Source organism: Gorilla gorilla, chromosome 22 (genome assembly GCF_029281585.2).
Source record: "Gorilla gorilla gorilla isolate KB3781 chromosome 22, NHGRI_mGorGor1-v2.1_pri, whole genome shotgun sequence".
NCBI classification, from domain to species: Eukaryota; Metazoa; Chordata; class Mammalia; order Primates; family Hominidae; genus Gorilla; species Gorilla gorilla.
In genome coordinates, this window is record NC_073246.2 from 44,306,608 (window position 1) to 44,323,886 (window position 17,279).

The window sequence follows — 17,279 nt, forward strand, 5'->3', positions numbered from 1 at the left end:
GGCAGCTTAAGAGATGTCCAATAGCTTTGCACACTAACATCACCCCCTGTGCCTGGCTCTGTGCCATGCATTTCCCTTATTAACTGATTTACTTCTCCAATACCCCCTGGATAGGCACTTTTATTGCTCCACTTTATAGTTGATGAGACACAAAGAGATCAACTCACTTGCCTATGTTCACACAGCAAGTGAGCAGAGGAAGCCGGATTCCAGTCTTATACCTAATCCCACGCTTGGGCTTTCAACTATGACCTCAACTGCCTATAGAAGAGATCATTAAAATTTAAAAATAAGTCCATAAATTAAATTATGACACATCCATACAATAAAATATTTGCAGCTTTAAAATAATTAAAAGGGAGAATTTTATATATTGATTTGAAAAAATATGCAAGATTTATTGATAAATGAAAAAAATAAGTTGCAGAACGATGTGTATGGCATGATATACTTGTGGGGGAAGGGGAGAGAAACACATAACTGTCTGTAAATACATGTGCACAATATGTATTTCTATACACGTGTATGCCTAAAGGTTCCCTGGAAGGGAGAGTGTCTAGAAACTTCAAACCATGGTTACCGGTGGGTGTTGGGAGTGGGAGCCAGGAGAATGGAACAGAAATGGGAGGGAGTCTTTTCAAACACGACCATTTCATAATGTTTAAATGTATGAAGCATATAAATGCATTACTTACTCAAAACATAAATTAATCCATTTTAAATTTCAAGAAGAGAATGTAAGAAAGCTGGGTCAAAGGGAGAGTAAAGGTGGAAAAGCTAGACAAAGCCAGGGCTGAGGTTTGTCCATACCATGGCGTGCACTGTGAGCTCCCAGCTCCAAGCTTTCCCACATCCAATGAGAAAACAGACACACATTCAACCAACAGTCATGGCCATCCCAGATGCGTGCAGACCAGCGGTTCAGGAGAAACACAATTTGCTGACATAGACATGTCCGTGGGTCCAGGGGCCACATCAAAATCACAGGATGTGGGTGCCACAAGGGATTGTAGAGATAACCGAAGGCAGCTCCCCTGCTTGAGAGGTGAGAAGACTCAGGCCCAGGAGGCCAGGTGACGTTGTGCAATCAAGGAAGCTCTTGCTTTCTTGCAAGCTCAGTTCATCACCTGATCCAATCAACAGTTTAAGGAATAGAGAGGAGATGCTGGCTATGCCCTAACTAACCATCTCAATTTCAGGAGGGTTGGGGCTCCCCTGTGGCCCCGCATCATTTAGCATGTCCTTCGCTCTCCGCCCGGGATGGGAGAGTTTCACGGTCACAGAGGAACCACAAAGACTCTGCAGAAGATGAGTCAGCGGCTATGATACTTTTCACTTCACAATTAATACATTAGACACCTGCCATCAACATAACCATTCCAGCTTTTATGCCTGACATTTCTGGGACTATTCTTTCCAGAGGAACTTTCTCTTGAGAATTAATCAGCATTAACGAAAATTGCAATGAAAGGAAAGAGAAATAAGCACTGGGCTAGGTGCTGTGGGTTGTCTGATTGGTCCTGCTTTGGAAGCAACCTCATTGTGGCTGGGAGAGCAGCAAGACACCCTGACAAGCTGTGATCTGTGCTTATGGGCCAGTGAGGCAGATGATGGGAGCTGTTGGACTCCACTGTGCTGGCTAAATCTTTTCAAACTGCTGAAAGTCCTTATTAAACATCTAAAGCTTTCAAAATCGGAAAATGATCCTTGAATGTCTCCCCACATCACTGACATATTCATTAGTGGAAAATGGGGTCAGACAGCAATGTCCAGAGGCCAACTGACCCGTGGACTGACAGATAGCTGTGCAGATGTTGAATAATTACTTCCTACGAGCCCTGGTCAGGACTCACACTTGCACGATCCAGGCAGCAGAACCACTGGCGTTACAGTGCCTGGAAACAGACCTGCAGGCGCACCAGGAGGAATCCCCCTGCCCGCCACAGAGGGCACCTTTCCAGGTACGAGTCTGCAGCTCTGATGCATAGTACTTGTCAATTAACACATCAGTCACCCATCACCACTATAATGACCCCAGCCTCAGCCTCCGTGCCAGACGGTGCAGGGATTCTTTGGACTTATCTACCGCAAAATCACACTGTGATGTTTGTCCATTGCTTTGAAGATCAGAGATGGCCTGGAGAGACTGGTGATGGAGGACCGTATTCACAAACCACAGCAGCTTCCAATCCTCTGTCCAGGAGAGCAGAGGGAGCACCCCTGTGGGACAAAGAACAGGGGGGCTTGAGTGTGAGGGCTCAGGAGGATAAGTGCCATCCCCCAGTCAAGATGAGGACTTTCCCAACACTGAAGACAGACACAGCAGATTACTTCAAAAACCTCAGAGCAAGTTTACAGCAAATATCTCAGACATAAGAAAGGTACAATTAAGGGCTAAATTGCATCCTGCCAACATTCATATGTGGAGGTCCTGACCCCTAACACCTCAGAATGTGACCTTATTTGGAGACAGGGTCTTTAAAGAGGTGACTAAGTTCAAATGAGGGCATTAGAATGGGCCCTGATCCAATACGTCTGGTGTCCTTATAAGAAGAAATGAGGACACAGACACACACAGAGGGACAGCCTGTGAGGACACGAGGAGAAGGTACCTGTCTACAAGCCAAGGAGAGAGGCCTCAAGAGAAACCAGCCTCAGCGATGGCTTGACCTCAGACTCGCAGCCTCCAGGACTATGAGGGCATCTGTGGCTGTCGTTGAAGCCACTCAGCTGTGGGACTTTGTTATGGCCACTCCAGGAAATGAACACAGGGACGTAGTGATGCAACCCCCAGATGGCAGCTGTGTCCTTTTAAGAACCAGGGAGAATTCAAACACGTCTGTTTCACGGTGTAAGCTACCGTCAAGAGGCTCTCTTAAGTTAAAGAGAAAAATGGAAATGTGAAAATGCTAAGCTCTCTTCTTTCTCCTTCCATCACCCATGTTCACAGCATAATCTTGATCGTATTTCATTTGAAAGACTAGCAAAATGCACTCCGTTTCTCTCTGTAAACCTCACAGATGTCATCAGTTGATAGCAAAGCCCTACTGTCTGCAGAGCGAGCCGCAGGGAGGCTGTGGGTGCCCTCGCCTTGCCCTCAGGAAGGGGAAACCAACCAATATTTCCTGTGCTAATGTGGGGCTATGAATTGTGCCTCACTGCTCTGAGCATGTTAATTTGAAGAGGAAACTGTCGATTGTTCCAATGAGACTATCTATATTCTTGGTCTACTTAGGATCAACTCAAGTGTGCATTTCCTATCTATTGGCATCTGACAGCTTGAGAAGATGCAAAGTAAATTGGCCTGGACCTGCCATAGTTTACAGATGGAGACAGGGCAGGTAATAGTGTGAGAAGATCAGGTGCAACGCAGGTACTGAGCTGCAGAAGAAAAGATGCCCTTCCTGGCTCTGGATGGGTCTCGGTGGAGGCGTGGGAGCTACTGCTGGTTTTATGAGAATGTGGGGACTTGAGACCTCTACGGGAGAAATGCAAACATTTGCAAATGGGCTGGATAAGTAGAAACATGCCCTGTGCATGGCTGAGAACAGTAAACTGTGGCGGTGTGTCAGTTCCTCCCAGAGTGGATCAAAGGGGATGGTGTATTAGTCAGGGTTCCCCACAGACAGAGACAGAGACAAAGACAGAGAGACAGAGAGTGACCGAGAGAGAAAGAGAGAGAGAGATCTAGTTGAAGGAATTGGTTCAAGACTGTGAGCCTGGCAAGTCCACAATTTGCAGGGCAGGCCGGCAGATGGGAGACCCTGGGAAGCGTTGAGGTTACAGCTCAAGTCCAAAGGTGGTCTGAAGGCAGGATTTCCCCTTCCTCATGGGACCCCAGTTTGTTTTCTCTTAAGGCCTTCAACTGGTTGGATGAGACCCACTCACAGTGATGTGTCGAGACATTCAAGGACCATTTTCTGATTTAAAAAGCTTTAAATGTTTTTAATAAGGACTTTCAGCTATTTAAAAAGATTGAGCCAGCACCATGGAGTCCAACAGCCCCATCATCTGAAGGGTGGTCTCTGCTTTACTCAGCCTAGTGACTTAAATGTTAATCTCATTCTAAAAAAATACCTTCACAGTGACATCCAAAATAACATTTGACCCAATACCCGGGTACTGTGGCCTAGCCACGTTGACATGTAAAATTACCCATCATAGACGGTGATCATTGTAATAAAACAAACACATCATCCACACTTCCTGAGTCCTGAGCACTTTGCACACGCTACTTCATTTTGTGCTCATGGGAACCTTTCTGCTGAGGTTGTCCCGGACATTCTCAAGTACATACATGACCAGATGCTGGGTCTCCATGGCAACAACATGGTCTCATTTCTGTTCAAGCCGTGCTTTCCTTCCCCCGCAGGATGTACACCTTCAGTCTAGCCACAGACCTGAACTCCAGAAGGGATGGTGAAGCCAGCAGCAGATGCAGCGGGGAATTTCTTCCACAAACGGCGAGGAGTCTTAGCAGCTTACAGGCCTTGCAGGTAATAGAACATTCCCTTTTTTCTTTTAAGTAAACTAAGCAAAACTACACTTTGTATTAACTTCACGGTGGACGCAGCTTCGTAGGTGTAGCTTTTGTTCCACAGACACATCCTCCCTGCCCTAGAGCGTGGTCAGCAAGGGGGCCTCCCAGGTCTGAGGGTGCCAGGGGGTCCTGCCCTGGTCTGTCTGCTCTGGGCAGACAGGGAGCCACCCCTTCATGGCAGAGTGCCCCACCTTGAGCTCCTCAAGGCAGCTTCAGTCATGGCACCAGGACACGGGGCAAGGAAGAGGCAGGGACACAGCACTGCCCTGAATCCCGAGTTCTCATCCCATTCCCTCATTCATGAGCCAAGAGGCCCCCAAGACGTCACCTGCCCCGGTGCCTTGGCCCCTCATCTTTTGAGGCAAAACTCTCCATAACCTGGGGTTCAGCAGACTCAGGCCAGGGTCCAGTATACAGCAGGGCACCCCGAGCCGGCCACCCTCATGGGGCACATCCAGGAGTGCAGGCTGCCAGGCAGGGACACCAAGGAGCAGGCAGCCCCTCCCTGAAGGCAAACAAGTGATATCACATCCCAGATCCCTGTCCTGTGATCTGAAGCTTCACACTCCTTACAGAGGAGCCCTCAGGAAGGGGCTGTACCTGCTGCTGGCCTTTGTCTGGTTGCCACAGTAGTGGAAATGCCTCTCTGTCCTTGTTCTTCCCAAATTCGTCCGCCTGTGCCCTGCCATGTGCCGCACACGTTACTTTAGGATCTCTCATCCCTGCTATCCCCGATCGACACCGGAGGTGCTATTCCTGCCCCCTACCCATTTTACAGATCTGAAAACTGGGGCTCATGGAGGCTAGGAAGCTTGTCGGAGAGCACACAGACTCCTAACCACCCTCCCACCAGATTGTTGCAAGGATTACGTGAGATGGGCCATCCAGTGCCCACCACGGCCAGGCCCCTGGTACGGAGAAACTATTGTGCCCAGAGGGTGGGGTCACAGTAGCCTGGCTTATTCCCTAGTCCCCAGGGCCCAGCCTGGTGCCTGGTCCATAAATCTCCAGAACAACCAAAGGAAGGCTCTGCCGGGACTTGTCAGTGGCTCACCCTAAGGTCAACGCTCACCCTCTGTTACGGATTAAATTGTGTGCCTCCAAAATTCCTATCTCGAAGTCCTAACCCCCAGTCTCACTGAATGTGATTGTATTTGTAGACAAGGCCTTTAAAGAGGTATTTAAGGTTAAATGAGGCAACACAGGTGATGCAATCTGATCCAATCTGACTGTTGCCCTTATAAGAAGAGGGGATGAGGAAACAGACACACAAGAGGGATGGCCCTGTGAGAACACAGGGAGGGGACACCACCGGCAAGCCCCAGAAAGAGGTCTCAAAAGGAACCAGCCCTGGCAACACCATCATCTCTGACCTCCAGCCCCCAGGACTGTGGGAGAGTAAACTTCTGCTGTGGAAGCTCAACAGTCAACCCACATGCAGCGTCCCTGTCGCCATTTGCGCCTCCTGGCAGCTGGTGCAAATTAGCCCAAAGCTAAGTGGCCTTGGCAGGTCTTTGCAGCCTTGGTGGCTGGGTGAGGAGGCCTTTTCTTGAGAAATCAAGAATGTGTCTCTGAAGCTGGGTCCATGTGAAATGGCGATCAGCGTTCACCATGTGAGAAAGGCCCAGACTTGGGAGAGCCGAGACTCCCCAGGGCTGTGGCCTGGGGATTTAAAAAGCTGATTTAAAAAGCTTTAAATGTTTTTAATAAGGACTTTCAGCTATTTAAAAAGATTGAGTCCAACAACCCTATCATCTGGAGTAAAACAGAGACCATTCTGTTTTACTCAGCCTAGTGACTTAAATGTTAATCTCATTTTAAAAAAATACCTTCACAGTGACATCTAAAATAACATTTGACCCAATACCTGGGTACTGTGGAGAAGTACCCAGGTATTGGGTAGGGGGAGAGCCTGGAATGGAATTCTCTGCTCGTAGCTCAGCCTGTGTCTAAACCGTGGTTTCAATGGCTGAAAACAGAACATGCATCTGCCTGTGAACTGGCCCCCCTCACACGGTCTTCTCTGTAGGGATTTCACCCCTTCCCTACAGTAAGAAAAGACAACTGGCCACAGGTCTGGTAGAATCATGGCCCCAGAGGTGATGCCCTAAGCCCGGGAACTTGTGCATGTGACCTTATTAGGAAAGAGAGTTTCTGCAGATGGGATTGAGTGGAGGGTCTTGAAATGGGGAAATGATCCTGGGTCATCCAGGAGGGCCCTAAACCCCATCACGAGTGTGCTGATGAGAGAAAAGCAGAGGGGATCTGATACAGCAGCAGAGGAGGCCATGCAGCCACAGAGGCAGAGACTGGAGCAATGTGGCCACAAGCCAAGGAACACCTGGGGCCACCAGGAGCTGGAGGAAGCAAAGAATAAATTCTCCCCTAGAACGTCAGAGGGAGCATGGCCCTGCCAACACCTTGACTTTGGACTTCCAGCCTCCAGAGCTGTGAGAGAATAAATGTCTCTTGCTTTGCACCACCCAGCCTGTTATGGCAGCCCCAGGACACCAATGCAGCACCTTCTGTCTAGAGAATTGGTGCAGCCCTGCCTTACTCCACAGATCCCAGGGGTCAGTCCATTCCACTCCCCACAGGGCTTTCTTTTGCTTTATCATCATATTCCTGTGGCAAAGCTCCACAGAACATTTAAAATGCTCTGAGCTCTTCCAGGAAGAAAATACCCCAAATCCAAAACTTCAGCCAGCAAGTTGAAAACTTCAGGGACTTTGTTACTAGGCAGAATGAGTTTCCAAGCGCATGCATGCTTTGCAATCTACTTGCAGATCAGCTCTCTACAGCTCTCTAGGATGTTTTAATATTCATTCTGGGATAGGGGTGGTGGGTGCTGCCTCTTGGTGTCAGTGTAGGCAACCTCTGCATAACCACACTTCACATGCAAGAGAGCAAGATAGCAAGACAAACCTTCCCCTGAAGCTCTTCCCCAGGAGATGCATGTTTCTATCCTGAAACAAACAACTGAAGTTCTCCAATAAGGGAAAGCAATACTATTCACTTGGCCTTACCGTATATCCGTTTTGAAGACTCAGCCCAGTGACCCTAAGAAAGTGTTTGCATGGTGACTGCAAATGTTCTCACTGGCTCACCAATCCCATAGTTTATGCACCTACCAAATTTAGTCAGGGCCACTGAGAACTGTCTGGTCCTGATAAATTTCAGCAGCTGGAAATTCTGCATTGTCCAGGGCAGCGTGGACTTCACAAGGGATCCACAGGATCTGGCAGGAGCTGCCCTTGGTGCTGACCCCAAGAATGCTTGCAAGGCAGGTGAAATTGGCCCCCACCCTACTTTCTGGTGTCCCTTCCTTCCCAGTAGTTTCCAATCACTTCCCTAGGTACAGGGACACCACTGGGAACCACTCTTGCCAGAGCGAGTGGCCAGTTAGTGCAGACCCTTGAGACTGGATCACTGTTCACAGAAGAAAGTCCAGACAGGAATGATCAGCTGCACTGGCCAGGTGGAAAATGAGTCCCTTCCTCCCCGAGGGTGTTTGGATGTTAAAGACATTTGCATTTTCCTCTCTAGGATTTGGAGGGAATCACAGCGATGCTGGGGCTGGTGTATGAGGGTTTACGCAGACAAGGCTCACCTCTCCTCACCTCTCTTCCTTTCCCTGCTCAGTAGGAAAACACACACAAGAGCCGCCCTCTCATTTTAGCCCAGAGACAGCTGTGTGGCCAAGAGGGAGCAGGGCAAGGATAGTGCCTGTCTGAGCTGCCTCCTGCCCAGGGGTCCTCCCTACCCCGTCCATCCCTGGTTGCCTAGGCTCCAGGCAGGATTTGGTCCCCAGAAGGCCCCACAGCCCACCTCCCGTGGCAGGCCCTGTTCGCTCTGCCCCCACCATCTCTGTTAATGACTCATCTTTCCATGTTCATCCCTTGGCCCAGGGAGACCTGCAGCTCCCTAAAGCAGGGATGCTGTGGACTGCAGCTTCATGGCCCAGCATGTGACATGCTCCCTCCTGCAGTGCCATGTCACAGGGAGGTTGAGGCATGAGTCCTGGGTGCCAGAGGGCAGCACCACTGGGCCTGTGTTGCTGCAGGGCTCCCCACCTCTTGCTCTGAAATGGATGCCCCTGGATAGCCTGGGCCTGGCTCTGGGGCTGGGAATGTAGGTGAAGGGCCGGTGTCAGCTGGCACATTAGTGCCCTCCAGGGAAGCAGCCGAGCCTGGTGTCTCCCTCCAGGGTCCTGGTGCAGGGCTTATGCTCCACGCAGCTGTCCTGGTGGCCTCTAGCTGGCTCGGCCCCTAGCACTCTGCTCTCTGGTCCCAGGGGAGCATCCTCAGCTCTCATTCACTCTCTTCATCTCATTTGCAGTGGGTTCTTCTCAAGGCCAGTCCCTCCTCTTGATCAGCCCTGCACAGCATGGGGAGAAGGGTGGCCTAGCCCCTGAGGACAGAGCCCCCTACAACACCATCCCACACAGAGGAGGCCCCTCCCAAAGGATAGCCAGCCTCACTGCCCCAAGCATGAGCTTTGGGCTACTTCCCCAAAGCACAGGCTCCCCAGAAACAGGGCGGGCGTGAGCCCTGTAACTGCAAGGCTCCAAGGCCATCCTGCGGCTGCCTGAGGCCGGGGAGGAAGGTGCCAGAGAGCTGCTGTCCCTGGCTCGAAGCTGCTGGCCACTGCCAAGGCCAGTCTCATGCCAAGAAGAAGTAAATAAACTATAAAGTACTGTTTTCCTTTAGCATTCAGCCAAACAGAGAATGACCAGCTACGGGAAAACAGCAAGGGGATGGATGAGGGCTTCTCCCCTTGGTGCTCAGAAGCAGAATTCATACCTGGGAGCCATAAAAGGATGGCCCCTCAATGTGTCAACACCAGGGCAGTCCTGGAGGGCTTCTCAGAAGAAGTGTGCCAGCAAGAGAGGAGACTAGATATATAGATAGGTAATCTATACTATAACAATACATATTATAATATAGATAGGGATAATGTCCTAAGACGTCTCTATGGGAATGATAAGGACTTAGAAAAGACAGAAAAGTAGAAAAACAGATGTGTCATGCTAGGGCCAATCCTGTCTCTTTTCATTTTCTTGATGTTAGAATGCCCAGAAAATAAAACACTGGAAGAAATTGAAGAGATTGCCAATTTCATGTACTCTTTCATTCTAATGATTTGGGCAAAATGGGCTGAGCTATTGACTAACGAAGGAAAATATTCCCTCGCAGTTGCTGGGTGACTGGGAGAGCTGCCGTTGGTGCAAGTCCGGTGAGTTGGATGTTAAACTGCATGTGCCTTGCTTCCTGCCCCACCCCCCAGGCCACCGTTGCAAGGAAGAGCGTGCTGGTGGTTCGCCACGGGGAGAGAGTGGATCAGATCTTCGGGAAGGCATGGCTGCAGCAGTGCTCCACTCCTGATGGTAGGTCACACTCAGGTGGGTCTACGGACAGAAACACTGTAGATCTAACCAATGAGATCTCCTTCTCAATAACCTTACATGGCACCAGATCACCTGAGGCACCATTCCGTAGAATGACCATGTGTAGACTGTATATGTGGAAAACGTGCCTGCTACATCTTCCTCCAGGGGTGTTCCATGTATGCATTTGAGTGTCTGTGTTGTCTGTAAGAATCTTCCATCAACTTCTCTGTGGATCATGGAGGAATGGTTCTCCATAGGAAGCAGTTCCGCTAGTGTGAATGCTTGGACAGGTCTTTTCATCCCAGCAGCATAGGTATGTCATTTTGTTAGTGCATGCACCCCGACCTGTGGTCTCTGACCATGCCACTTCTGGCACATGCTGTACCTCTCAGTCTCATCTCTGAACCTCTCCAACCTAATCTTAACTGATGTAATTTTTGGCTATGCTGCTTAACAGATGGACGTATTCTTGGACATGCCTCTTGCACACCCCAGCTTTTCTCCTCTGAATGCCAGGAAGTAAGAATTGTGCTTATAAATACACATACCCACAAGCCAACCTCTGTATTGATGATCAATGTCCACATCAATGTTAATCTCCTAATAGGAAGCCTGTAGTGTCACAATTTCTAAGCCATGACCCATTACATAAATTAAGGCATTGAACATAGTAACAAAATCAATTCACAGTTGCTAGGTTAGCCGAACCCTTTTTGGATCCCCCTCCAGAAGCCCAGCAGACCCAAGAAAGTGGGAAATGAGTAGGGAAAACCATTGGCAGATGACAATCACACACCAGAAAAGATTCTGAGCAGATAACATCATGATCAAATGTATTTCCAAGAACTCACAGAGCTAATAATATGGTCACCTCTATAAAACAAGATCAAGTAAAGATACAAGAGCTTAAAGCAACAATAAGACAATAGGTGGCTATCAGGATGCATTAACAAACATATAAGAAACTTTTTTTCAATAAAACAGTTTTTTTAGCTATTGAATTACTGAAGCTATAGATTGAACTGACACACCTTGTCCATGGTGGGGAGAACCAATACAAAACAATCAACACCAAAAATAGTTATTGAACTTCATAGAAAAAGAAAAAATATTTGGTCATCTGGACAAAAGATCAAGTCACTTATAAGGGAAAATATTTTAAAGGCACTGGAAATCCCCATCTGAAAGGAAACTCCTGGTGGATCTTTTCCCAAGATAGAGAGGCCCTTGATAAAGTGAAGAATTACATCTAGTTTGTCTGAATTTTGTATATTGCAGGGTTTAATAAATCACAAGGAGGTATAGCCACGTCCTCCCCCAAGGTGACCAACCTCAGGGGACACAAGAGAGATTTGGGGGGCTCTACTGGCCTCTCCCCAGCTCAGCTCACTTTTGGCCCAGGCACCCACATCCTCACAGGGCCCCTCACCTCACCCCATATTCCACACAGACTCTGCTCCCATCAGGACCTGACCTTGCCCCACATCCTTGTCCTCTCCTGAGCTCTGCCCTCTGCCCCCAGAGTGATCACAGCTGAAGTGTCAATGACAGCAAAATACCTAAATGGAGTGTCTTGACATTTTAGAGGGGGATCACAGATGCCTTTGAGAACACAATGAAATTGATGGACTTTCTCTCTGATTTTAAAACTGCCTTTCCCAAGAGCTAATGTTGGCATTGAATAAACACCTCTAAAATGCAGGGTTCAGACAAGAGTCTCTGCCCATGGAAATCCCAGGCAGGGAGTCTTCAGAAAACTCCTATATGGAAACTAAAACACAGGCATGAAAAATTGTCCCCCGCTGACCCCTGCTGCCCCCCACTGCCCCCTGACTCTAGGTTTGTGCAAGGCTGTGGGCCAGGATGAAGGGGCCTGGCATATTCCAGGGTGCAAAGGGCAGGGCCTGCTATGTATGGCAGAGCAGGTCTCAGGAAGGTCAGTGTGGCTGCTGGAACCTCCTAATAGCCAGGAGGCTTGGGATCCCTTTGGAGAATGTGAAGGCAAACCAGAGTGCACTGGAGGGAGCAGTGTGTCGTGGTGTCCTGTGTGAGGATAATCAGTCATCCTGACGTGGTGACATGAGACCAGTGCCCCGACTTGTTGACCACTCCCTCTTGAGTCAGACGCTGGACTATGGGTGTTACCTCACTGACACCTCGCAATCGCTACTCTTTCCCTGTTTTTTACTGATAAGAGAGAGGAAGTCATTTGTTTCTGGCTGCACAGTGAGGAGATGGTGATGCCAGGATTTGCTACCAGACTGTCAGATCTTAGAACTCAAGGTCAAACTCCACGCGAACCCTGGCACCGGGCAGCCTCTGGTGGGAGACAGTCCCAGTGAGCCCACCTGACTTCCAGCCTGGCTTCAAGCAATTGACTAAAGAATGCACAATACAGGCATCTCCAGCTCAAGCACTCTGTCCCCTGAGCAAGAAGGATACGTTTAAAGCTAGGGGGATGGATCATTGATGCCAACTTCAGATTCTTACCGAGTTACACTAAACTAGTCATAGAGACACTTTATCAGGTTCTTTATCAGGAAAATGTAAGAGTGAATCTTCATGGGGCATTTTGGGAGGACAAAGAGGGTTGCATAGTTCCTGGGGCTGAAACCTAAGTTTTCTGCATTTGAGAAAATGTTGTGTGCACAGCCGAGCAGCACTTTCTTCTCAAATTGAAGCCACGTTGCAGAGCATGTTCAGAAACAACACAGTTGACAATAATTTCCATAATAACATTGCTGTTAGCGTGGGTCTTGGTCTTGGGAGTTTTGTGGAACAAATCTGTACTAACTTGATGAAACTGAACGTCTGATGCTTATTTATACTTCAGGGAAATACTACAGGCCAGACCTGAATTTCCCCTGCAGTCTGCCCAGACGGAGTCGTGGGATCAAAGACTTTGAAAACGATCCCCCATTATCATCGTGTGGCATTTTCCAGTCCAGAATTGCAGGTATGTTTGAGGGCTGTCTAGTAGGAAAGGTAACAATAACAGCAACAATGATTATGGCTAGCAGGCATCCAGCCTGAGCCCTAGCTACACACCCTTTGATACAGTGTTAGCTTTGTCTCCAGTCTGCAGAGGAGGCTGGGGCAAAGAGAGGTTAAGCAACTTTCCCAAGGTCACACAGCAAGAAAGTGGCAATGTAGAGGTTTGATCTAGGAATGGATGATTCAGGAAGTTGGCAGGAATGAAAGAAAGGCATGGAAAGAACAAGAGAGGGGAGGAAAAATCAACAACCAAGGAGCTCCAAGGAGCTCACTTTACAAATGGAAAACCACATCCTCTCATTCGTTGGTTTTATTTCAAAATCTGTCACTTTGGGCTTTTGTTTCATGTCTGGTGGTTCTGCTTCTACGTGACTGAGTTTATGTAAACAGAAGAGACCATTGAGTTCATCGAGTCTTCATTTCCTAAATTCAGAAAATGGAATCCAGAGAAGCAAGTTACACCAATGGTTAACTGCAGAGACCCCCACGGCCCACTCGCCCAGGGCCCCACTCAGAGGTGTGCTCAGAAATGTTTACCCACCTGCTCCAGGCAGGGTGGGAAGTCCGAGTTATAGAGTTAGTTATAGAGTTATAGAGTCATGGAGTTATAGAGTTAGTTATAGAGTTAGAATCATAGAGTTATAGAGTCATAGAGTTATAGAGTTATAGAGTCATAGAGTTATAGAGTTAGAGTTATGGAGTTATAGAGTAATAGAGTTATAGAGTTAGAGTTATGGAGTTATAGAGTTATAGAGTTAGAGTTATGGAGTTACAGAGTTAGAGTTATAGAGTTGTTATAGAGTTATAGAATTATAGAGTTAGTTATAGAGTTATAGAGTCATACATTTATAGAGTTATAGAGTTAGTTATAGAGTTATAGAGTCATAGAGTTGTAGAGTTATAGAGTTATAGAGTCATAGAATTATAGAGTTAGTTATAGAGTTATAGAGTCATAGAGTTATAGAGTTAGAGTTATAGAGTCATAGAGTTACAGAGTTATAGAGTCATAAAATTATAGAGTTAGAGTTACAGAGTCATAGAGTTATAGAGTCATAGATTTATAGAGTTAATTGTAGAGTTAGAGTCATAGAGTTATAGAGTTATAGAGTCATAGAGTTATAGAGTTATAGAGTTAGTTATAGAGTTATAGAGCTATAGAGTCATAGAGTTATAGAGTTAGTTATAGAGCTATAGAGTCATAGAGTTATAGAATTAGAGTTATAGAATTATAGAGTCATAGAGTTATAGAGTTATAAAGTCATAGAGTCATAGAGTTATAGAGTTAATTATAGAGTTATAGAGTTAGAGTCACAGAGTTATAGCACTTGCTGAGTGCAGTGGTGAGAATACTGCACTCCCCGACAGCTGATTCCAGACTCCCAGTGTGAGCTCCCAGGACACTGAGTCGGGAGGAGATGGTGATCCCAGGCCTCTGTCCCTGGCTTGCAGGTGACGTTTTCTGTCTTCCTCTTCTCTGCATGTCTCTGAGCACAGATTTCCTCTTTTAGAAGGGCACTATCACACTGGATTAGAGCCCACCCTAATTTAATTGATTGAGGTGCACACCCTTATTTTAACTTATCACTCTGTAAAAATCCTGTTTCCAAATGAGTCACATTCTAAGGCACCAAGGGTGAGGACTCTAACATGTTTTTCAAGGGTGGGGATACAGTTCAACCTAGAAGAGCCTCCACTGAAACCTCGCTCATCAGCTTTCAGGCTGTGCAATTTTTGTGCTGTAGGGACTCCCATATTTCCCTGAGAGCAGGGCTTCCAATATCACAGGGGGAAAGGCAGAGTACAGGCTTGTCCTTCCACGAGCTTCAGTGGGTCTTGAGTTTTCTCAAACGACCACAAATGTGAAGCCCCGCCCATTTTTGAGCTCACAGTGGTGCAGATCCAAAGCCAAGGCCCACGAGGCTGCTTCTCTGCTGAAGGTCTTAAAGCCTGAAGTCAAGGTCTCTGCTGGGCTGAGTTTTCATTGGGAGCTCAAGTCTCCTTCCAGGCGCATTCTGCTGTTGGCCAAATTCAGATCCTCGCAGTGGGAGGACTGAGGTCCATTCCTTGCTGGCTGTTAGCTGGGGGCTACTCCCAGCCCTAGTAGAGGCTGCCCACATTCCTTGCCATGTGGTCCCCTCCATCTTTGCAGCCAGCAATGGAGAATGTTTTGCTGAATCCTTCTCACTTCACACTTCTCTGACTTTTTTCCATGACTGGCTGGAGATAATCACTGCTTTTAATGGGCTCACCAACTTGTCAGCCCCACCTTGGATCCCTTCCCTTCTGCCATAGGATGTAATGGTCCCAGGAGCAACAGATCATTCTGTTCATGGGTTCCACCCATACTTGGAGGCTGTGCAGGGTGTGTCACACCAGGGGGTGGAAACCCGGGGCCCTTTGAGGATCCTGCCTACCACAGGGAGCACATGGCTAATCTGCCATCAGAGGCTAGAATTATGAAGGGGCATTTTCTGCCTTTTTCACTATTTTCCAGGGGACGCGCTACTGGACAGTGGTATCAGAATCAGCTCTGTGTTTGCCTCCCCGGCCCTCCGCTGTGTGCAGACGGCCAAACTCATCCTGGAAGGTCAGTGAGAACCTCGGTGAGCCTCTCCTACTGCCCTGACCTTGGGGCTATTCTCCAAGGGGAGTGGGAAGGGAGTGGAGGTGGAATTGGATGACTGGCAATGAATGCCCACACCAAAGTCGTCAGGCAAGTATGAGCCAGCCCTCCAAGGATGCTGGCAGGCATGCTGCGTCCGTGAGTGTGTCTGGAATACCAGGACCGTCAGACCAGTAGGGGCTGGTGTAGCTAAATGCCAGGGCCTGTCCTCATACCATTTCTCTTTGGCCTCCATCAGCTAGGCATTTTTAAAATACACCTGGAAAGCGGCATTCGAAAACCTTGAGAGCTGGGAACTGCTACGTTTCCTTGTAAGTCTGAATTGCATGACCCTTCCCAGGGCAATGCACTGGGCCAGTGGAGCTGTCCAGCGTCCTCAAGGGCTGATGTGTGTCAGGAAGTCCTGGGCAGACCCTTCTGCAGCTCCCATCTATGGGAAGAAGAAAGTTCCTGCCCATAGGAGAGCAGCTTGTCCCAGAGGCCTGGGCTCTGCCTTCAGCCTGAACCCTGTCCTGCTCCTCTTTGTCTGGGAAGAGGGATAAGATCTCGGTCCCCAGGCAGGGACTGGCCGTGGCCAGGAGCATGGGTGACATGCGAGAGGGCATGTCGCCTCCATGGTGATAAGGGAGAGGGCAGAGCACCCAGACGCAGATGCAGCAGGAGGGCAAATGTGGGGGACAGGGCTTGCCTCGACTTTCTCAGAGACCTAGGAAGTCAGGCCACCAGCGGAAAGTGGGGGCAGGGACTGTGGGAAGTTTGGGGTGCGCCGAAGGTATGAATGGCTGTCAGGCAGAAGGGCCCAGGACATGGGCTGGGAGATGCAGAGTGACCGCTGGGCAGCACTCAGAGCCCACCCACACTTCATCAGTATGAGTTTAAATGGAGATGCATCAGCCGGGCTAGGGGGTCTCTTCCAGCTTAGACCGGGAGTAGGTGGATGGAGAGTGGGATGCAGCTAAGGGCAGGGTTGAGCTGTGAGTACGGTGGAGCCAAAGGGGACGGGAAGACTTGAGGGCATAGTGAGGGGGTGACCGTGCCCATGGACTTTCAGCTGGGTCAGCTAGGAGGCCGAGCACGGGGGAGGTGAGTGCAGGAGAAAGGAGGTGATCTGAGTGAGGCTCAAGGTCCACGAGGGGGGCTGCTTGGAGACAGCAGAGTTTGGCACTGCACCATGGCGGGGCTACAGTGGCTAGAATGACAAGTCCCAGGTGGAAGGAATGGATGCTCAAGGCAGGGAGGAGGCCATGTCCTGCAGGAGTGGGGCAGGAATGGAGGGGCCATGGAGGAGCCATCCCGCAGATGGTGGTCTTGCCGGGACTTGCACATGGGGCCACATCAGAGCTGGGGCCACAAGGGGCCGGGCCCTTCACAGGAGGAGTTGTTGGGACAGCAGTGGATTCAATGTACACATGTGCATTGCCGGTTCCCATGTCCTCAGATCCCCTCTACCCCGTCAGAGACGCTCCCTCAGAGCACCTTCAAATCCAGATGCCCAGGAAGCCCCAGCCAGGAGCGGACCTGGCTTCACCCTGGAGCCTCTCAGGCTCATCATTCCTGTCCTGTGCTCTCATGAACTTTCCATCCCATAGTCCAGTCCTAGTTTCACGAGGCACAGAAATCCATTTTATCAGCATGGAGCATCCATGATCCACCTTCCACACACGTAAAAATTTCGAGACACTTTCTGCCCGCCTCAGTCTTGCAGCTTCATCCTTTCATTTCCCACCCAACTG

The 17,279-nt window shown here is 48.9% G+C and overlaps 1 protein-coding gene across 3 annotated transcripts in view; it reads left to right on the top strand.

Annotated features, from left to right (window-relative positions):
• Positions 1–17,279, top strand: part of UBASH3A (ubiquitin associated and SH3 domain containing A) — a 45,305-nt gene that overhangs the window by 18,198 nt on the left and 9,828 nt on the right. For all 3 annotated transcript variants that reach the window (XM_004062856.5, XM_063702775.1, XM_004062857.5), the window contains 4 exons: positions 4,373–4,496; positions 9,827–9,926; positions 12,763–12,885; positions 15,418–15,510. In XM_004062856.5, coding sequence (XP_004062904.1) covers positions 4,373–4,496; positions 9,827–9,926; positions 12,763–12,885; positions 15,418–15,510 — 440 coding nt within the window. The remainder of the gene's footprint in view (positions 1–4,372; positions 4,497–9,826; positions 9,927–12,762; positions 12,886–15,417; positions 15,511–17,279) is intronic.